General features: G+C 40.4%; 1 protein-coding gene across 1 annotated transcript in view; it reads right to left on the bottom strand.

Annotated features, from left to right (window-relative positions):
- fbrsl1 (fibrosin-like 1) overlaps positions 1–15,940 on the bottom strand; it is a 352,410-nt gene extending 336,470 nt beyond the window's left edge. Inside the window, exon 1 of the mRNA XM_055223996.1 lies at positions 14,750–15,940. Coding sequence (XP_055079971.1) covers positions 14,750–15,052 — 303 coding nt within the window. The 5' untranslated portion in view covers positions 15,053–15,940. The remainder of the gene's footprint in view (positions 1–14,749) is intronic.
- Positions 15,941–23,049: the final 7,109 nt, after the last annotated feature.

Here is a 23,049-nt window from a genome sequence, read left to right as displayed (position 1 = left end):
TAAAAATTTTCACCTTTGGCTTCGCATCAGTACCACAGTTTTGCCAAATACCCGGTGAAGAAATCAAATATGTCAATCCTCCTACTCACTATTTCAATCAGCGTTGAAATCTCGTTTGTGAACATAAGTGAAGCAGCAGATAGGAGTTACAGAAAGCCAACCAGTTTGTATGCATCATGAGTGGATAATAAGAGGGGAACCTTTGTACAGCAGAGAGCCAAATCCAATTCACGTAGAGCGAGAGGACGGAGAGAGGGAGCATCTTAATCACCCCATAATTACATCCTGTCATTCAGCGCTATGAAAACACACAGACAGGAAGATGGAGGACGGCTCTGAACGACAGCGAGGAAATGGATATATGTATCTACAGCATGAGCTTGCCACGTGGTTTTATGCGCCACTTAATATGTGTCAGCTATGTGCGACTGCCGGCAAAAACCCTTTATGAGCTACAGTGCCTGGCAACAAAGAGCCTCTTATTGTAAAGGTTTCACTGCTCTCTGGTATATTCAGGCTACAGACGGAGACCAAAAAGCAGGACAGAATGACAGTGCTTTGAAAAAGGACTGAGGGGCAATATTTTCAAGACTATTCTATAACAGAGCAGACAGGAAGCTATAAAAGGTAGAGGCTGGTAACATCACACACGCCTCACTGTGTCAGCTGTCAAAGGGATATTCACTCTTTGCAGACGTTTTGTTTGGGTTTATTTCCCCTGAACTGAGATCTGAAAGATTGAGGTTGTGTTTTGTGTTTATGCCATATTGTTACGGGCGTTTGAAACAGAACGGATGCCTATGGGGGACTTGACTGGTCAGTGTTGATGGTTCTATTCTCAGTGTTACACAATGATCAGAGAGACTGGGAAATATAGTACATATGGGTAAATTAGTGATAAATATATTAATGAAACAGCTGCTTTTTTCTGGTGGATCAGCTGCCATCTCCTTGTCTTCATTAAGTTATTGCTTTATGTGGAGTGTTCCTAAGTAGGGCATTAAAGGTATATCGACAACTGTAGTCTACTGATGCGAAGGCTGGCGGTTCGAATCCCACTCTTGACATAAACATCTATCGGAAAGCGGTCAGATCCACTTACTCACGGGTTGGCAGTGCGATTCCAGCTCCCACAGATGAATACCGTTTTTATACCATTACGCAAGACACTTAACCCCCCTCGAATCAAGTGTCTCCGTACACTGGTGTATGAATGTGTGTGTGCTTTGAGTGCCCTGAATGTGGAAAAGCACTATATAAATATGTGACCATTTACCATCTCAAGAGACAAACAGGTCAAGCCAGGTCATGTTAAAGGTCAGATCTGTGGAAAGGTGACCCCATTCTTGGTAAAAACAAGATTCAGCTGATGCCTGTGGGGAAGCAGGCCCGACGTGGTCAAAGTAGGAGGCAGACTCAGAAAAGTCCCATTTGACAACATTTATTTGAAGCACCGTGGTAAACCGTCGACAAAAAATGATACATATTTACAAAAAATTATCTGTGCTCAACTTAACAAAGCAACAGAAATTAAGAAACTAAGGAGAAAACCCACGTGTACCCTGGCTACACTGATGTCTCCCTGAATGTCTAATTTGCACTGTTTATATACCCCCTGCACAGGAAGCACCTCCCCCCGGTATACGCCATATTCTTTACAGGCGATGTGGGTATAACTTAAGCCATATCTCATATTGAACTATTTCTCAGGGCCCAAGTCCCTTACCTAAATAGTGTTTAAAAAATAAACTATAAACACTTAAAACATTGAAACAAAATACATAAGACACTGACACACACAAAAGAAACAAATGAACACACCCCCTCTTTGTCTGGACCAAGCGGAGATTCAGGTAAGTGGTTTGCTGTATTGAACTGAATTGACTAAATATAAGCAAATAAAATATCTTTAAAGTAACAGTAGTGCGTTTGATGATTCAATTAAAAGGGTGTGGAATATTCTAGGCAAAGTAGGTGGCATACTCTCCACAAGACGTTAGAAGTTACAACTATAAGGAACCTATCCAACTACTGTAGGTTTAAGGATTTTGGGCATCTTATTTGCAGTGATTACACAACTGTTATATTGCAGTCTAAGTGATTGAATTGAATTTTATTGGATCCACTTCAGATTATAAGCATTACATTCATTATCCAACTATTACTCCTAAAACGCTTTGGCAATATTCACCGTCAGCAATTAAACGCATCGAAAGTAGACCTGAAATGTTTATGTACAACACAAAAATGACTGGATGTTTCAAAAAGTCTAAAATGTTCCTAAACAGCAAGAAACTAGAAATCATTGTTGTAAGCTGCAAGAAAAAAAAATCTCCTTTTTCTCCTGAGGTCTTCCTGTACTGCACATATTCAGGTCAGCGCTTTGGCATGTTACAGATAGGCAGAAATGTGACCATGCATTTATCAGCCTGCAGCGTGCGACAGTTAGAGAAAAAGAGAGAAAAAAGAGAGAGAGAGAGAGAGTGCCTTGGGACGCCCCGCTAACATTAGGAAACCTCTCACTATGGGCTGCATCAGGATCCTCGGGGGGCTGCCTTGTTAATTAAAGCCGGAGTTGTTTGTCAGCAGCACTGTACTGTATGATGCACCGCGCTATCACTGTCTACCCGGCCCGGGGAAAAGAGGAAAAACACAAGAGCCAGATTTGCTGCAAGCCCTGCAACAAATGTGCTGTCTCACCACGACGAGGAGAGAAAGAGAGAGGAAAGAGAGAGAGAGTAGAGGAGACGTCTTTCTACAGCAGAGTGGAGTCAGGTGTCAGGCTCAGTTAGCTACGTGTTACTCAGCCGCAATCAGATAGTGTTCTGCAGACAAACATGGCCGACCTCAAGAGAAGGATTATCAGCGCTGTGTTTTGGAAATACTACTATATCTAAGAAGAAAAAGATTGTATTCTTTTATCTTTAACATTATACAGAAAAGAGCTTCTCTCATTCCTACCTAGACAATGGATGATTAAAGTTGTTCAAAGCTCATATATCTCTCAAAGCGAAAGAATCTCAGAACAAATCGCACGAAGTTTAATCACCGATGCTTGGTAACGACATCCAACATGGTACGATGTCTTTAGAATGATTTTATAGCAATTATTGTAATAAAATTAGCTAAAACAACTACCAGTTTAAGTGAGTTACTACCATAGACAACCACAATATAAAAAAAAAGTGCACTAAGTGAGTGTGACGTTTCCCACAGCGTTCGTTCGGCTCTATCAAATGAAGCTTATCGAGACTAGCGTTTATAGCGTTAAATTTGGAGCCGGCTTCCATATTTGGAATTCCAACCACAAGTATCCTAGCAACTAAAGAGCCAATCTGAAGCAAGGTTGTTGAAGGTAATGCCCCTTCCTGGCCACATCGCTGGTTTAGCAGAATCAAACCTGTTACTACCACTAGCGGCAACGACCTCGGGAAAGAAGACGCCTGATTTGTTTTCTATTAATGTTCGTATCTTCATTTACGGACACAATAGCGAAATAAAAACACCAGGATCACGTAGAGTGGGTTAAAGCTATCATTTTAAGACCAAAATGACAAGGCTCACTACAAGTGTTACAGAGAAAGATGACAGTTTTTCAGAGTAAAGTGAGTTGGATCCTGAGGGGATGGGGCCGGAAGCGCGCCCATGATCACTTCCTGTTTGGAACATGTCCATTTATTTCTACAGTCTATGGTAACTACACTTCACACACATTCATACTTAAACCCACACATCACATTAAACCCAAAAGTAAACTAGGACTGGACCAAACCAGCATCAAACCAAAGAGGAGTGTGAACGCAGCTTAGTGTCTATTATTCCCAGATAGAGTCACAGTCGTTCATACAATCAGTGACACCATAAGTATGTATAGCAGGAGTCTCAAACTCGTGGCCCGAGGTCCAACTGCAGCCCACGAGACGATATTTTGTGGCCCGCAGGACAATATGAAAGTTTAATGTTTAGTGTGGCGTTACCATGTTGTGTGTAGAAGCGTCCTCCAAATCTGTAAACCCCAAACGCACGTGTCACTCGCGCTGTGGTCACTGTTTGTACTCCCATCACAAAAGAGTCAACAAATAACGATGTACATCTATAAAATCCACAAGAATTAGCATATTTTCTCATGTTTGTTGAAAACAGCGATGACGTTTGAGATTTTTAACAAAGCTTTTTTTTTTTTTTTGGCTCAGCTTCACCCTGACTCTGCCTCTTGCTGCCCCCCGATAATTTGAGTTTGAGACCCCTGATGTATAGTGTCACGATAATGGAAGCATGTCTCCTGCTGTACCAATCTGTGCGATATCTAATCTACTTTTATCAGCCAGAAAGTTCACCCAGGCATTGATCTTGGAGTGATTTGGTATTCTGGATTTTCGCCCGCTAGAATTCTATTTGAAGTAAAACTGTTAACTCAACTACACCCTTAAAATGAAACAAAAAAGCCAACTACTCCTGAGGCTTCGAAAGGCTGCTAATAAGAAACAGCTCGATTACAGGGTATTATACAGCTCTTTCATGGGAGTCAGGCAGCCACATCAAACCATCATCTTAAAAAACACAAAATCACAGTTCAATTCAGGACCTACACACCAACTGACTAGACTTAACAGCATAATAAGTCCTATTGCGATCCCCTGAGGCAGAGCACTTCAGCCTCACATATTACACATACAGTGATTAGCATAGTGTGTGAAAGAAGGCACTGGACTAAAAGAGCAAGACTTAGGCGATGTGCTGGGAGTGTTGTCACAGTACTAACATTTCAAACTCGATTTCCTGTCAGGATTTGAGTTTTTTTTGCGTGTCCTGTGCTGTTTTCTGCGTTTGAGCTTGGAGCTGGGCGGAGACTCTGGCACCACCTCCACTCTGGGCAGATCGGCTTGTCATTTTCCATTTTTTCTTCATGCCTCACTCCGGTTTATTTGTTCGTGTAACCACCATGATCCCGCACTCTGGAACCACTCTGCACCTCCGTCTCTGTCCCAGCTCTCCGTGTCAGGTACGACACACCCCAGCTTCTGACCCAGCGACCCACGACCTGCTCCTACGACACCGCCCCCGACTCTCTGCACTGTCTACCTTCGTTCACGTCCATGTATCTGTAAATAATCATTGCTGAACTGTTTCCTGAGTCTGTATCTTCGGTCCCTCTGTCAGTCTTTACGACATTTCGATACTAAGGAACAGACTTGATACTCAATACTGATTCCGATACCACGATGATAATAAAATGCACTCTTTCTTTAGACAATAGAATGTGATTTTCAACATTTAATCATAGTACTTTTTTATATTCCCATGTGACCTTATATTTGTGTAATTCCTCAGTGGTCCAGGTAGGTTCCATAGCGGTCCATGGGTGTATGCTAGTCTGTTTGGCTTATACTTGTTTTGATACAGCTCAAAATCATTCTAAAGTTTTCAGGAAAGGTTCATTTCTGCCCTGTGAATTTTCAATACTATTTGTGATATCGATTAGTATCAGATTTTCAATTCTTTTGAAAGTCCTACAACAGACAACAGCATCACAATTTAACATTTAGAACATATAAACATATTCTGAAATGCATGTTTTTCATGTATTTCAGTGTTACGTTCTCAAATATTCATGTTTTTTGAAGTTTTATAACATGTACAGTATCCTTCGTTTAAGCATATATATCAATAAGCTATTAGCAATTTCAATACTTGTCAGAAAAATGCAAATTAGATTCTCTGAAAAATTATTCAGCTAACTTACTCAATTACCAGAAACATCAAAAGCCTCAATATGAAACATGTTTTTTCTTTTTTTTTTTTCTCAAGTTTCTATGGCTTGCTACTTTCGACACCGCTGAAATATCGCTAAATCAACTCCAAAATGCTATCAATTGACAAAGTGCTGCAGCGGAACGAAAAGCCCAAACAAATTCACACAAGCAGATGAACAGAAGGATTGGTGGATTAACGTAAAGGGGATTTGCCCGCCCCCGATGTCACTCACAGCGCAAATGGAGCAAATCAAACATCTTATTAATACTGTGACAGATGGATAATTGTGTCGTTTTATGATCCGATCTTGTTGAATACCTCCAGGGAGAGTTCAGCGGGGTTTAAGCCAGGGTAATTGTTTTACTGTTGTGCTGTCATCGTGTCTACGCCTTCTATTTCCAGCGTGGCATATGATTGTGTTTAATTTTACAAGGTTGCAGTGATACAAAGATTGAAAACAGGTGTGAATTATATTGTAAAGTAAAGTTGTAACAAAAATATCCACATATATTGTCTAACACCCAAGGGAAATAAATAGCACTGTTTAATCTGGAGTCAGTGTAATCTCAATAGGTCATGTGGTTTAAATAAATTCTAATATGGCAAGAAAAAATACTAAAAAAATATGTTTGTTGAGCTCATGTCTGCTGTATTTGGGTGGGCAGATCTAAAATATAAGTGGCCCGGATACACAGATTGGTTACATCTATTAGAGGTGTTGAAAATCGATTCTTAAAAGCTGAGAGAGGAGAGATGAATGAGATATCGGTGCTACTTTGAATCACTTTAGCGCTGTGGTTCGGTTTGCCGTGTTGTTGTTAGCAGCGAAGGAAAGATAATGCGCTACCTACACTCCACAACTTGTCGGAGTTAAAGGGCCAGAACCCCATTATAATATATCTTTGACAAATAGCCTTATGTGTTTAAATGTAATCACTGCAGTATAGAATAGATAATGACAGAATAAATGTATTTTTTTATTGAATTATGAACTAATAAAACTATAAATGCAAATATCCGGTACCTTATTTCAGATTCTTGCCTAATCTAAGAACAATTGTGTATAGATGTACAGTTAACATTAAAAAAAAGTTACAGGGAAGTTGAAATGTGTAAAATAAATGTTCTTTGTTTTTGAATGACCTGTGACCTAGCCCCGGAGAAATGGAAGAAAATGGATGGATGGATGTTTTTGAATGAAAAATAGCTTCAGCATTGAATTGAGAATCGTTTTGGAAATTGGAAATTGAATCGAATCGCCAAAGATTCGCACCTTAAAGATTCGCACCTCTTACATCGATACACGGTTGGGTTGAGCAGACGAGATTGTAATTTTGCTGGGCTCTTGTGTCAGTACTGCATAATACTATTGGCACTACGCTAAACGATAGATGGTTTTTTTTTTTACACATTGTGCTTTAAATAATAACCATACACACATAAGATAAAAAGCTATGTTATGGACGGGATTGATTCTACATTAGAGATCACTGCCTCGCACAGAGAAAGCCTTATTGAATCTTTTCTTACACAAATGACCCTTGCCGTTTCCTGATCAAGAGCCCATGCCCATGACAAAGACAGTATGTGTGCACAGTCAATTTGCCCAGGTAAGTAAAGCAGCTTTCTTATGAGAAACGAGGGGATTCAGAGCAAATAAACACACCATAATCAAATGCGGCCGGCGCTGCAAATTGCTTTCAGCGGTAATGAAACAGGTTATGAGAGAGGCGAGACCGTGGTACTGACTAAGCCTTCATCCAGGGAGCCGATCCTATCAGAGCGGAATATCAACAACAACAAGGCGGAAGGCAGTGTGTGTTTAGAGTGAGAGTGCTCTGGGAGAAAGCCATAACCCCCGGCTCTTATGTGTAGCAGCTGCGCACAAGTTACCAGCAGAAATGGGACAGTCTAATGATGATGGCCGACACCCAAAGGTGGCAGCGGCTTTATGAAAGTGTCTGGGGTGAGTAGGAGTTTAAGAGGAAACAGGACAGAGCAAAGTTTCTCAGGATGTGGTGTGGGTGTGCAGGCTAATGCTAAAGGGGGACAGAGTTTGCATTGTGAGGGAACAAGCTGTTGAAAAAGTAGGTCTAAATTAAAAACAAGATCTACATTAGCCAAAAAAACGAATCTAAAACACAAATGGCTTCAAGGGGTTTGAACAGGTTGCAGTGATGCAAGTTATTCCTCACCTTATGCATTCTGAGCATCCTAATTATTCTCCACAATGAGTTTATAAGCACTTTTCAACTTTCAGAAGCTAGTGCAGAGTTTTGCCATCACGGTAATGGTAAGAATAACTAGCATGCTGATTCTCGGACAATAAAATTCTAATTTTAAAATCTATATTAAATATATAGTACAGCACAGACAGTACATAGTGGATTTACTCTGATTGCAAGAGCTGATTATGCAATATAGTTTTTTGTGCAAATACGTGGAAAAAATATGTAGAGGCCCTTTACTGCAGGACTTAAGCAGGTCTAAACGCATTGAAAAACACATCCAAACCAGAACGATTAGAAGGCAAGGTAATCTAGACGTGATTTTGCCTTTTGTTTTAGTTCTATGATGAACACAAATGCCTGGTGTGTTGGCTACGCAGGCTGGCTGTACAGTGGGGATATCAGTGTTAGCTGGATGCTAATGAGACGGTGGCCTGTAGACTGTATGGCCTGACAGAGACACCACCATGCTGGTCGTTAGTCACTGCTCAGAGGTCAGCAAGAGCACAGTGGGGTGGGGGGGTGAGGGGGGGTGGGGTGAGAGTGAGCTTATCCGACCATGATGCAATAGGGCATGGCTATTCCCCGGACAAACGCCGCTCTGTCCTCCTCATAATTGATGAGCAATTAGCACAGGCTGCATAGGTCATGGGTTCCACTCAAGCATACAGTAAGTAGGTGAACGGAAGAGGAGGTGAATTACTTGCCTTAAGCTTCAGTGACATTAACAGCTGTTTAAAAGCTATGAGATTACACTTGTCATAAAAAAGCCTTCTTGCATCAGTGATTATGAAACTGTACACAACTACTGCCCCGTAAATAATTTAAGGAACTAAATCAAGCCTAATTTTGGACTCATTTCAGTGTAAACAGAGGGATAAGAATGGACGGGCCCAAGTTAAGGTCAATATTAAATAGTTTTGTTAAAAAAATAAAATAAAATACAGTTTAGAATTACAGTTTGCAGTAGTGTCCTCAAAATACTGTCATTTTAAACTCAATTTTGATACTAAGGATTTTTTAGAAAATAGTATAGTTTCCTTGATGTTACCATGTGCTCATCCAAACCCTTCTAACACTATTCAGGAAAGGTCCAATTTTGCCCTATTTGTTCAGTATCAATACTTAAATGGGTACCGAGCTTTGATACCAGTTTAAGTATCAATCAGTATCTGGTTTTCAATGCTTTAGACCCCTTTAAACCCTTATATGCTGGTCTCTAGTTCGGAGAAGAAAGCAGATTGGCATTCTCAAAAGACCGCAGTTTCAATGTAGCGTACATGACTCAGAGACAACTCAACTAAGAAGTAAAAGCACAAAACATAGCAGATCCACCAACAACATTTAATGTGCGCAGTCCATTTGCATGCAAATCAGACCAATTACCAACAAACAGCATCCGCGTGAGTATCGCCGCACACAGGGAAGTATCATGCCTGATTTACTTAATGTTGAAACATAAGCTGCTGTGTGGAGTGCACTGTTTACTCTGGGCTCGTTCAACATGGATTTAGCACTTGAGCAGGGAAATTATTACTCTGTGAGGTATCCAACAAAAAACTGCGTAATTACTTAACCTCATTTCCATTTAAAACACTAAAAGGCTGCCGTTTTATTATGATAAAGGAGCCAAAGTGCAAATGTTCTCAAGCTGTGAGCTGAAATCATTAACTACTCAGGAAAAAACAACTTTGAGGGAATAAATCTGCCATATATAACAAAAGCTGAGGTACTGATTTTACTTGATGTGCAGCACAGCATAAACAATGACTGTAACTTCAGACTTTAATGAGTAACTATACACCACTCAAGCAATACATTATGACAACCCTCCTATTACAGATTACAACACATTTGTTACTAGGGCTGTCACAAACACATTTTGAAGTACGATGGATTGCTTAAGTAAATATAGACGATAAACCAGGCATGCCCAAACTGTGGCCCTGGAGCCAAATGCGGCACTCAGACCAATTTTTCTTGGCCCTCGAGCTTCCAGGTGAGTTTGCCCATATTACCTTAAACAGTACTTTTTACTGTACATTTCTGAAAATCTACTTATATCTCAAATATTTAATGTGTCTTGTTGAGGATGGAAGCATGAATAAAGGTCTAGTGGTTCAGTTTAACTTGTAATAATAACAAAGATTTGAAGTATTCACTGTATTGGCGACCAGTCTATGGCCCTCAATCGGCCTTCAGCTTTGTCTATGTTTTTATACATGGCCCTTAATGAGAAAGGTTTGGACACCCCTGCGATAAACAATAACACTGAAACTCATTTATGCCTCGCACACAGTCAACCTAAAGCAGGATTCTCCCCCTAAAATGACCCTAAATCTGTACTATGATTAAAAATCTCAAAGTGCACTAAATTAAGGAATTAAATACTTAAGTACTCAGTTTGTATCTATAATGAGTCACATAAGCTCAAATCTTTTAACAAAAAGTTACCCACTAGTACAAAGAAAAAGTACCCACAATAAATACTGCTCCCCAAACATTATTGTTCCATCTAACATGTATTGAACCATAAGTCACTTTTGACAATGATTAAACACAATTGTTCAGCCATTACAATCGGATCATTTTTGAAAGAAAAATAGAGCTCACTCCACCTGCAGTGTAAACAATATGCCTGATTGATGGCATGGGAATTCCCTCTAGGACTTTAACACAATGATTTATTTTAGTGCAGTTGAGAAAGTTTGTAAAGATTTGAATACACGCCGTATGTGCTAGCTTTTTATTTCTCCCATGAGCCACTAGAACTCTTTAATTATTGAATGGCTATGAAGTAATGCCTATAGGAACTGTATTGTTTTAATACGTATATCCTAGGTGAGCAATAGATCCAATAATAGTGAAAGTTGGAAAAGGGTTGATTAAAAATAAAAACGCAATAAGGTTATGTTGTAATCTTTCAAAAATGGGTCGGCTATAAAGTGATATTAAGGCACTTAAGTGGGTAACTGTACAGTCCTTGGGTCTGATGATACATTTAAAGCAGACCTATTATGTAAAATCGACTTTTCAGAGCTTTTAACCATGTTACAGTGGTTTTCACTTCTTATTTACACTCTCAAAGTTGTATTTGGCGTGATTCGTGCATGTTTGAGCAATCTTTAATCGCTTATTTTTGAGACGCCATGTTGCCGATCAATCCCGGTTTTCAGCACCACCAGAATACTTGCACTACTCTGTACTTACTTCGTTCTTCAATTGGATTTTGTTAAGAACGTGATGCTGGTGAATCTTACACGTATCATCGATTATTTTGGTACAAATGCTACTCGCTTGCGTGATCTGCAGCTATCCATTGGACGACTCTTTATTGGGCACCGCAGTTTCCTAACGTGGAAATTGGTGGATTTGTTTCTTTTATTAAGTTGTTTTAGATGAATATTGCTATTTAAAATACCATAATGATCCACAGATATCACTAGATTATAACTATATAGCAGACACAAGCACAATAGTTCTTCTTTAAACAGATTATCACCCAAAAATATAAATACACTCAGAGATTTTCATTTTTGGCAATACCGCCCACCCTTAAAACACCCTTATACTGTATTTACTATCAGCTAATCCAATGTAACAGGTGTGTTGTTAGTGCCACCTTCATATCGAGCTAGACCACAAGTGACAAGCTGTTCACCAGTCTCACACAGCTGCAATATGAAGCATATGAGTGCAATAGCCTGTTTGTTAGATAGCCGTGACAGTCCAAATGACAGTAATGATGTCTTTTAAATGTCATGTGAGGTAGCAGCTGCACAACGCTGGAAACTAAGACTGAGAGACAAAAGAATATGATGTCAAAAGTCAAATTTATGAAAAGCCAGTGCTGACAAGTGACAGTTTTGTTTGATGTTTACATTACATCAAGGAACCACTCACCCATTCACACACAAATCATATATTAGTGTACGCAGACAGTGCGGGCGAGGTGGGTTAAGTGTCTTGCCCAAGGACACAACGTCAGTATTCATCTGTGGGAGTTGGAACTGCACCGCCAGCCTGTAGGTCAGTGGATCTGAACACTGGACCAATGATGTTTATGTCAAGAGTGGGATTTCGAACTGCCAACTTTCATTTTTCCGTTCTGTTGTGTCCACATTTTTGCAAATATGTCTTTATTGGTCTGATTTAATACCAAATGCTGTGTGTGCACTCTGTATTTATCTAGGTTTGGGACTAGAACTTTAAAAACTACATTGGCTTATACATAACCTGCTGACTAGACTTATAAGACATCAAACTCTATCAGACTTGAATGATTAAATAGCTACTTCAATAATAAAGTTGACAGCTAAGTGACAACATAATCACCATACTTGCAGGGAGGGTACCGTTTCTAAGGAATATATTGTACAATTTATGTACAATTTACTGCAAACTCCAAAATCAAATCATGTTGACTATATTCCTCATGAGTGCACATCTCAGAAAATGCTGGTAAAAGAACAGTTTGCAGTTTTGACACCATCAAAGGCTCCCCCCAGTCAGCAGCTGTCAGCAGTGGCAGCCAAATGCCACAAAGGGCCGATAACATCACTGCACACTGCAATCATGCAAATCAATGGAAATACAAAGTGTCACAAATAGACATATCAGCTCAGACATAACAGTATGACCACCTGCCTATCATATATGGTCATGGGTCTTATACTGGTCTAATATGATGCAGTCAGCTGTGTGTTTACAGTAGATACACGAGTACTGCACCTCAGGAGTTGCAGTTTGGGTGTTGTCTTGAATAAATATCACATTTTGGGTCACAAACACACCCAAATAGGGCAAATAATAATAATAATAATAATAATAATAATAATAATAATCACAATTTCACAAAAAAGTTTTGTTTTGTTTTTTTTTCCCAGGTAAAAAATGTATATGGCACTGAATCTTAATTGTGTACATAAACAAGACATTTCATCACGGACAGATATGCCCAAACTCTTTTGCACTGATGGCCATATCTTGAAAAATATTTGACACGGAGGGCCACAGACCAGTGATCAACACAGTGGATAATTCAGATGGTGCATTTAACATACTTTAAATAAGGCTTGAAATATTATTAGGTCTGTATGACAATGCAATGTGATGTTATTTAGGTTATATTGGTAGGATTACTCACATTTGCCGTAAAAAGAACTGATTATGAGCAGTTGGGCCAGTACAACTAAAGACCTGAGTGCTGATAAAAATTGGTCTGAGGGCCGCATTTGGCCCCCGAGCCATAGTTTGGACACCCCTGATCTAGGACATTTAACACAAAAAATTGCCAAATGTACTCCTCCAGTCTGAACTCTGCTCCAAACTACATGGCCTTACTGACAGGTGATTATAAAACTCTAGCTGATCACTGACAATTTGAAACTATTGGATCTTTATTGGAATTGCACAGGTTTATAATAAAATCCTCATGTGTGGCTCTAAACACCAACTTCTCCAAATGCCAAATATATGTCCTTATTCGGTTTGTAAGTTTCATTTTCTGTATGTGGTCATAATCTTATGGCTGATCCGTTAAAAAAACATCATGTCATGTTTAGTATGACAGCTTTCATTTTAAAACCGCTCACCACTTCTCCTATCTACATTACAAGTGCTGTCCAAGCCAAATTGAAAAAGCTCTGTAATTAGCGGTGACCAGAACAGGTTGAACTTGTTAACAGATGAGGTGTGTCGAATTAATGATCATTTCAAACTGATGACTCCTCCATTGAGCCGTCCACTGGGGATGTCACGCTGTTATTTTTTCTGCAAATCTGCATTGTACCATGATATTACACTGACTAAGCACAGACGTAGGAGGCAGTAGTCAATCACGGCTGATTAATGCCACTGCTAAACCTTACATGGAGGTTGCAACGAGGGTGGCGTCAGCTGTGATCCATGGGCTTTTAAATGAGGTCATCATAGTAAAATATAGTCCTTTGTGTGTATGTATGTACGCAGCACTGTTTAGTAACACCGCCATAATTCAACTAGCCCGTATTCCCATAATGATTTGTGGAATAATGTCAGCCGGAAAAATCCCACTGGGAGCTGTTTTATTTGTCATTTGGGACGTAATGAGATAAAGAGATTAGAGGATGTCACCAGAGAGCGGCCCCCTTCCCCACGATTCACTTGGTATTAGGAATCAAATACATGGTAATACATGAATATATTTGCATACGCGGCATCAAATGTGACAGATGGAAATCAGTGAGATGTAAAGCCAAGATAAACCAATGCAAAAACATGAAAGTTAAACACTAAGACACCTGCAACCAGAAGCTCGTTTGGGTTACAACGAGAAACCACAAAACATGAACTTATAGCATCAATAGTCACACACCACAGACAGTGTCCACAAAACTGGCACACACATAAAGGACAGAACTGATCAATAACTGTTGCTGACTCAGTTGCATAAAGCTTTGCCATCACTATCTAACAATAACAAGATATGCCAATAGCTTTATTTGCCTTGGATTATCTCTCTACAACTCATCATCAGCCCAATTGTCACTGTCAATGCCAACTTCACATGCATTATCCAATCTATAAAGCAGCATTCAAAAGGCAGCTCCCTTCCTGTCCAGGGTCTACTTGACCTCCAATCAGCTCTTAATGACAGACAATCACCAGTCCTCTCCATGCAGAGTGTGAGTGGGGCCCGGAGCATGCACACTTTAGGAGCCACTCCACAGATGAACAGCCACATCACAGCATAAGGTCATCACAATGCTGATCCAGCGCGTGCTTACCTCCAGACGCTCCAGGCTGATGAAACTGGCAATAGCAAATCCATCAATGATATCCTCCTCCTGTGAACTGGACTCCCTCCTCTTCCTCCTGGGGGTCCGCGGCTGAGCTCTGGTGGAGGCTGCGGGGCGCGGTGCCTTTTTAGCGGTGTCCCTCCCTGGACTGTGTCCCTCCCTGTCGGAGCAGGAGGAGTTGGGCTCTGGGCTGCAGCGGGCTTCTCTGCTCCCTGCCTCCCTCAACCTGCGCACCCTTTCCCGCTTGGTCCGGCATCTGCGACCCGCTCCCTGCTTCAATTTCCCATCCATGTTGTTAGAGAGCTGAAAAAAACTGGGCAATTACAACTCTAGTGTATGAACCAAAAGCGCACGAAGATTACACGCACAAGAACGAGGGATTTTACGCTGCACTATACCGTGAAGATGTATGTGTGCCTAAACAGCAAATATCGCCTTCTAGCACTCAGTGACCTTGAGTATAAAGCTCTCCAATCTCCATTACGATAAGCAAATGTTCAAGTATCCCACACGCGCGATAGCAACGCTGATCCACGCGTTCAATTTGTCACGAATCTGCTCGGTGTCGACGTCCAAGCAGGTGCAAAACAGTTCAAAATCCACGCATTACACTCGCTTCGCAACTTTTGTTGCATCGGAATAACAACAAGCGATGAGGCAGCCTTGTGTGCTCGCTGCAAAGCGCAGACAGCGCAAAGAAATCATGTCGCTGCCGCTGCTGCCCGTTGTTGTTTTTCCACCAGCCCGATCCATGATCCAATGCTGTCAAATGAAGAGATCCTATCCGTCCGAAACCAGGCGATCGTATCTCGTGTAGTCGTGAATACTCCCGTTCACTTAAGCCATATTCCTCTCCACGCGCTCCGTCAGTGGAAACGGATCCAAAGTGAGACAACGCGCTGTATTCCCTGAACGATCCGAACCGTCCGAATAAAGACAGGCATCCAGTGAGTAATCAAACTCCATGAGGCGACGAAGCGGTCTGTTCCAGTTCAGATCGCGCTGACTTCCCCATAATCCGGCTCCAGTCCTGCTCCTGGTTGCTCAGTTGCTCAGCGGCTCTTGGTATTTCTATTGCACATAATAAGGCTTTGATAAGTGTCCTTAAAGCGACAGGAGTGATTAAAAGCCCCTCCTCCCCCCACCTCATTCCCTTCATTCGAAATTAAGAGACACACAGTCAAGCTTCAGAGAGCCCAAGAACTGACGTATTTCCGCCACTTCTGGTCTACAATTTAGCCTCGGAAGGAAGCTGGTGTGAGAAAAGAGAAAGAGAGCAGGAGGGATCACGCTCTGTGGTGTTAGGCACACTTTGTCACACATGCTGCATGCCCATGTCATGCTCCATCAGGGCTTAAGCACTGCTCAGCTGACACTGTTAAAACAAATGTCTATCACACTTTGACAACTTTCCCCTTTGCTCTGAGAAGTCACGTTTGTGCACCCAGCCCAGAGTAATAGCAGTGAATATTGGTCACAGTACTTGACCCTGACCGCAGTGCCATGTCCTCCAAGGCTGCAGACAGAGGGAGGGGGGCAGGGGGCTTCTACAGGTTCCCATGGGAAATCCAGGCAATTGTCTGAAGAGGAAAAGTAAAACAGAACTGTATTTCAATCACCAGAAATGAGGACAAGGCTAATTATATAACAACTCTGGTTATTTCTATGAGCTGGTCACTGCTGCCACTTCAACTCCAAAATGCAAAAGCCGCAATTTAAAATGTTAATTCGTGCATGTTTAAGTGCGCTAGCATAGAGCTTGTAATGAATGACCTGCAAAGAAACACATATTCAGTTCAGTTCATCTTTATTTCGGACTCCTGGTCCATTTTTAAAAACAGACGGGGACAGTGACAATACAAACAATAAACATCTACATTTTAAAAAGGACTGACAGCAAATTGCACTGAATCTTATGCGTGTCAGTGACGTTATTATTTCATTTTCTGACTTATTCGGTCTGCAGATAAAACTGTACATTACAAGAAAGCTGTACAAATTCTTAGTACAGCTTGTGCAGTTACAAATATCTCAGTTGCACTAGTCCATATAGTTCATCACCTTAAGTCAGAGGTTTTTCAGGTGCTTATTTACTCTTTTAAACTTGATTTTAACGTAAGCTATTAATCGTAGCAATATAGCCCAAGAGTCTTCATATAGTTGTTGTTTTGGGTAAGTTAATTGTCACATTGCACTACACACTCGTCCATACTTCACTCATTAGAAACCATTACCCTACTTCATACGCACGCTTAGTATTACAGAAATATGTGAACTCCTTAAAAGCAAAAGTACTGTACAACTTCCTCTAAACGGGGAGTCAGCAGTCGACTCTCCCGATGACCTCTGTTGACAAAGGCACCTATGCTTTGCACTTCTTAATATTAAGTCAGACAGTAAGAGTGTGAAATGATATAGTGTTACTGTAATACCAGCAGCTTAATATGGTGAGGAGCTCATAAAGGGAGGTGTGAGCAGAATACATTAGAGGTGTGGGGATATTGCTCTGAATCCTCCCTGTTGTGATTTCATTTTCACAGTACAGAAAGCAGCCACCACCATATCCAAATATTCAATGTAGTATACAAGTTTAGTTTTACACTTAAATAGCTTCGGTTTTGCAGGAAACGTCACGTAATTATAACTTTTAACTGTTAAAATAACGTAGATGGTGATTTTAAAAAGCGGTAGCATCTTATTTGATGAAAACAATTTGTTGCAGTTTATAGCCACTAAAAAATAGAGGTGATTTAGTTGATTCTTAATGCTCAGAGTTGCTTTACAGTTTCATGCATTATTCATTCACTCTATACTCTGTTATAAGTAGTAGTCACAGCTGCGCGACGCAAACGAGGCTGCGAAACTGTGCCATCAGCCTCTCCGACCACACCAAACGCACTCGCATCCAAGAATATCATTTAGTTAAGCGTCACTGCTGGTTTACAATTCATGAAATGCAGATGTTTGTTACAAAGAGCTGCTTTTACACACAAAACAACTTCGCTATAATCAAAATGTCGAATGTAACATCACTGCAGAAAGATTTCATTATTGTTTCAGATAAGTCTAGTACATCGGTCAAAAACAGGAACCTGAGCTGGTGTCACTTCCGCGTCTCTCTAACCTTTGACCTGCTGTGAATACACCTCTTTGTTTGAACACATTTGAAAGAACTAATTCAGTAAAGCAGATTAAATAGGGTGGTAGTAAGTGTGTGCGCCGGTGATACTTCGGGGGCAGGTATGGGGAGAGTGAAGCGAGGAGATTAGCTGTTTCTTCCATGCTACAATTTGCTGTGGGCTTAATCCTCAGTCTCTAGCTCCTATACCTTCCAGTCAAGCACTATGAAATACTTAACCCTGTACCAACTTAACAGGAGGCATGTTTTATGATCTTTAAGACGCCGCTGTTTCTCATTCTTTTCTAGATAACTGTTCATTTAACATGCGCAGGGTCAAGGCTGCATTGAGGGTTGCGTTTCATTACTTCAGGATTGTGATGTAGACTCCAAACACGGGGATACGAAATAAAGAAAAGTCTTCTCTCAAGCGAAGCCGCGGCACCTTTTGTACAGAATATAGTCGCGCACAAATCAATAGAGTGGATTTCACTGTAGTACCGTAGACAGTTGTACAGACACACGGAGCCTCAAACGGCACAGGAGAAAATACATTGAGCTGAATGTAATAATATTTGGTTTGAGTGGAGATGCAGTATGTAAGAAGAAATTGTTAGGAAGAAGAGGACGACGGATGTCACTCTGGAGCTATTTTGAGACGGATAACGAAAATGAAAAAGTGAAAAAGTTTGAACGAGTTGAGTTTTGAAATTGTGCTTAGAAACTTCGAGGCTAGACACTGGAGCTGCATGTTTTGGCGAGCGAGACTAATTGCTACCAATACTGGGATTGTGATTAGATTTAGTTTTTTTTTGTGTTTTTTTTTTTAACTAGAGCATTACAATTTTAGAACAGAGTGAAATTGTGTTCTGCCAAATGAACATGGAAATTACGTGTATTTGTAGGTTTGTAGTACTGATGTGCTTTTTTTTTTTTTTTTTGTATTAGAAGTTGATTAAAGGTGGACTAACACTTCTGATGGAGAGTCTACTGTTTGCTTGTCGCCATGGAGATGTTATCGCTTTGCTTAGAATATTCCACAGTATAGTAAATGGTCACTTTGATATAGCGCTTTTCCATCTTCAAGGCAGTCAAAGCGCTTTACATCAAGGAACTGGGGGTTAAGTGTCTTGCCCAATGACACAACAACAGCATTTATCTCTGGAGGCTAGAATCGCACCATCAACCTGTGGGTCAACGGATCAGCCAATGATGTTCATATCCCAAGAGCGGGATATGAACCCTCAACCTTTGAATCAACTCAACTACTGTCGCGGTATGGAATTAAACATGGAAACCAGCAGGTCAGATCTGTGGAGAGACGTTTACCTTTGCTATCGCGGCGCGCTCTTCTTATTCTAACAGATTTCTCCAACCTTTGCGAACAGATTCCCGCCTTAGCCCACTTTCCCAACACTGCTTAAAATTCAGCGTGTAGCGAGTTAGTGTTATTTATGACAAAATATGCACGTTATATCAGCTCGTGTTTTGACAGCGGCACAACGGCAGTCTCTGAAATTGTCCTTCTGACAGATAAATTGATGCTATTTGCTAACATTTATTAAACAAGATGCAACACTTTTGTACATAGAAACCATCCGTGTCCCTGTCTAGTCCCAGCAGAGTACAGTGGAGCGGCACTCTGACTGAGACATCATCATTTGCCGGCCTTTCTGTCACTGAGGGGAAACAGAAGTCCACGGCTCTGGCCTATAGGGCTTTCTGCCGCCTCTCTGACACACCATGGACTAATTCACTGCAGTTTGGTGCCAATTTGCGGGCGAGAAGACACACACTCTAGGGCCTCGAGCTACAGACTGTCTCTCGGGGGAAACCATGAGCCGCTACATGAAAGTTAGCATCATTTCACACATATACAGAACACTGACATCAGTTAGTGGCTTCATGTTTTGGCCCGTTAAATGGAATATATGTTTTGACTTGATTTTACAGTGGAGCAAATGTCTTGTGACTGTGTTACACGATGAATACTGTGTACTTTACAAGGATACATGTTGTAATCCCTGTAAATCGATGCTTACAAAAGTAGTCAAAGATACAACTTCATACGCCGCGTTTCATCAAATTAAAACCCAAATTGAATAATGAGGGAACACTATATGCAACAGTTGCTCAGTTGGTTGAGTGTTTTCGCATTTATCTGAAACATAAACATCATTGGTAGTGGTCAAACGCATTGACCCACACGTTGATGATGTGATTCCAGATCCCACAGATGAATCCTGTTGTTGTGTCCTTGGGCAAGACACTTAACCCCCAGTGTCTGCGTACACTGATGTATAAATGTGTGTGCGAATCGGTGAGTGCTTTGAGTGCCTTGAAGGTGGAAAAGCGACTACTTTATATAAAAATATTACCATAATACCACCATATAACGTTTGTGATGGAGGTGAGGAAGTGGGGTCTACTACCTGCACGTGTCCATGAAAATGCTAATTGACTGGAATATTCCACAGTATTGCATTAAACGTATTTATCTCGACAATTCCACGTGTTTTTATTGAGCGAAATTACCTCGAAAAGCACGCATTCTTACTATAAGTGGGGTTTCTTTCCATAGGTCTGATCCAGCGGCATCGCCTGTTTGTCTCCACGGTGATAAGTTGAATAACAAACTGTTGGACATTGGACATTCCAGGCATAGCAATAACATCTCCATGGAAACAAGCAACCAAATTAACCAATCAAGTTGTAACCTGTAGTAAAATTGAGCAATATCATTTTCCCAGGTCGTACTTCCTTTTGTGGTCTCTGGAAACCACTTAGCTGTATGTCCATGAAAATGTTATTGCTTTGACCTTTGACTGTAATATCCCACAGCATGGCATTAAACGTATTTATCTCGACAATTCCACGTGTTTTTATTGCTCGAAATTACCTCGAAAAGCATGCATTCTTACTATAAGCGGGGTTTCTTTCCATAGATCTGACCCAGCGGCGTCGTCTGTTGAATAAGTTGACATTCCAGGCATAGCAAGAACATCTCCATGGAAACAAACCACCAAATTAACCAATCAAGTTGTAACCTGTAGTAAAAATTGAGCAATGTCGTTTTACCAGGCCATACTTCCTCTTGTGGTCTCTGAAAAACCATTTAAGCTGTACAGTGGAGGCAGCACTTCAAACAACAGCTGCTTGTTTCATGTTGAGCAGCAGACAATTATTTATAGACTGGAAGACTTCGAATGAGCTCAGCCGTGTACGTCGCCATCGTCATCTGTAAACATGTCCAAAACCACCTTCGTTTCAATTTATCTCCTCTCAAAGTCAAATCAAAGTCCAACACCGGTGAAGAAGTGAAGTTCATTCATTTAAGTTGATATTCGGGTTACTGCGGTGTCAATAATGGAGCAGAGCAGGTTTGAAATCTAAGTGCCTTTGGATATTTTATACCATGGGGAGCAAAGTTTAATCAAACAGAAAAGATCGGCCCAGAGCGCTGTGAGTAAAGCGCTCGCTGGATTTATTGGCAGCTCTTGTAAAAAAGGCAGTAGGCTTTTTATTACAGGCATCGTTCAGGGTAAAATTAACAATGTGACCTGTGTTTTTAGTCAAATATATTGGGTTAAGGGTTTGATGTGGATAAATGTCAAGTTAAATGTCAGCGTGAAATACTAAGATTGTTTGAAATACAGCCAGGCAAAATGGGCTTGGTATTTCTTGGTGCTTTTTAGAAATGTTCAAGGGAAAGAAGCAGAGTGAATATGTTTAAAACGTTCGCGTAGTTCAGTTTGGTTTTGTTTACAGGTGGGTTTACTAGTTTTGTCCCAGTCTGATATACGATGGTCCTACAATGGTGTAAGTTAAAAAAAGACAGATGTAAAACTAAATACACACTATACATAGCTTTTGTCATGTGTAATTTCTACTCATTCAAAAATCCTTAAAGAGCCCATATTACACTATTTTCTGATCTATTTTATGTTGTTTCATCATCACAAACATACCTGGAGTTGTGTTTTGTTTCATGCACATGTTTAACACACAATCCTGCATATTTAGGCTGAGTTTTGAGTGGAACTGAAAACACTCTGTTCCACCTTGTGATGTCACGCGGTAAAACAGGAAGTGCTGCACTGTGTTTTTAATCTGCATACACGTTCACTAGAATTGACTGGATAATTTCAGTGCTGGAACTGCCAATCTCTACTGAACTAAAGGTAAAAGGTAGTTGTTAACTTGAAAACCACTACTTCATGACATCACAAGATGGAACAGAACATTTTGAGCTTTGGAGATGTAGACAGACTGGATTATTCAAACATGTGTGAATGAAACAAAACACAACTTCAGGTCTGTTTTTGAGGAGGTAACAGCATCAGAGTCAGTTTTTATGAATATATGACCTTTAAATGTATCTTTATGTTAATCCTTTGCATGGAATGTCCCACAGTATGGCATTACACTTATATATGTTATACATCTATTCAATTACAGGTGTTTTATTGCTTGAGAAACATGTACATTACTCTCCACAGCTCTGACCTGTAAACTGGCCTGGTTGGACCATCTGCTCATCTTCATGGAGTTTAATGCTATACTGTGAAAAAATCCAGGCAAAGCAATAATATCTCCATGGAGACAAGCATCGTGCACAACCACAACACTTTTTCTGGTGATATCTGTGGTAAATACCTCAGCCATCATTCAATAGTGTCAGTATTTTTCTTTCATTTCTTTTACATATAACTTTACCATATTCATTATATTAAAATACACACAGTTCAAGTTTCTTTTCTAATCTGGATGCAGACATTTTTGTTAATATCTGTCTAAATGTGCTTACGCTTGTTTCTTTTGAGTTGCCAGAAGAAAAAAACGTGCAGGAGGAGGGAGTCCCTTAAAAGAACTTGGCAGAGCCCACCTGGACCAAGACTAAGACAACAAAACTTGCATTTACTTTCACTAATTTAGTTTGCCTTGGTAATTTATCAATCACTGTTATAGTTATGATTATTTGTTTTATTGTTTCTTTGCCTTTTTGGTTTAGTCCTTTTGTATTTAAACACACCTCTTCTTGTGCCTGGTTGGGTTAGTTTGATTTATTTTTGTTCAATTATGGTTAAGTTGACCCCATCTTTTTGTTAATATTTGCATTAATTTGAGCCCTAATGTATTAAATTTAAAGCTATTTTCTTTTTGTTTGTCT

Source organism: Periophthalmus magnuspinnatus, chromosome 9 (assembly GCF_009829125.3).
Source record: "Periophthalmus magnuspinnatus isolate fPerMag1 chromosome 9, fPerMag1.2.pri, whole genome shotgun sequence".
NCBI classification, from domain to species: Eukaryota; Metazoa; Chordata; class Actinopteri; order Gobiiformes; family Gobiidae; genus Periophthalmus; species Periophthalmus magnuspinnatus.
The sequence above is the reverse complement of the archived record's forward strand: the minus strand, read 5'-3'. Positions and strand labels throughout refer to the sequence as shown.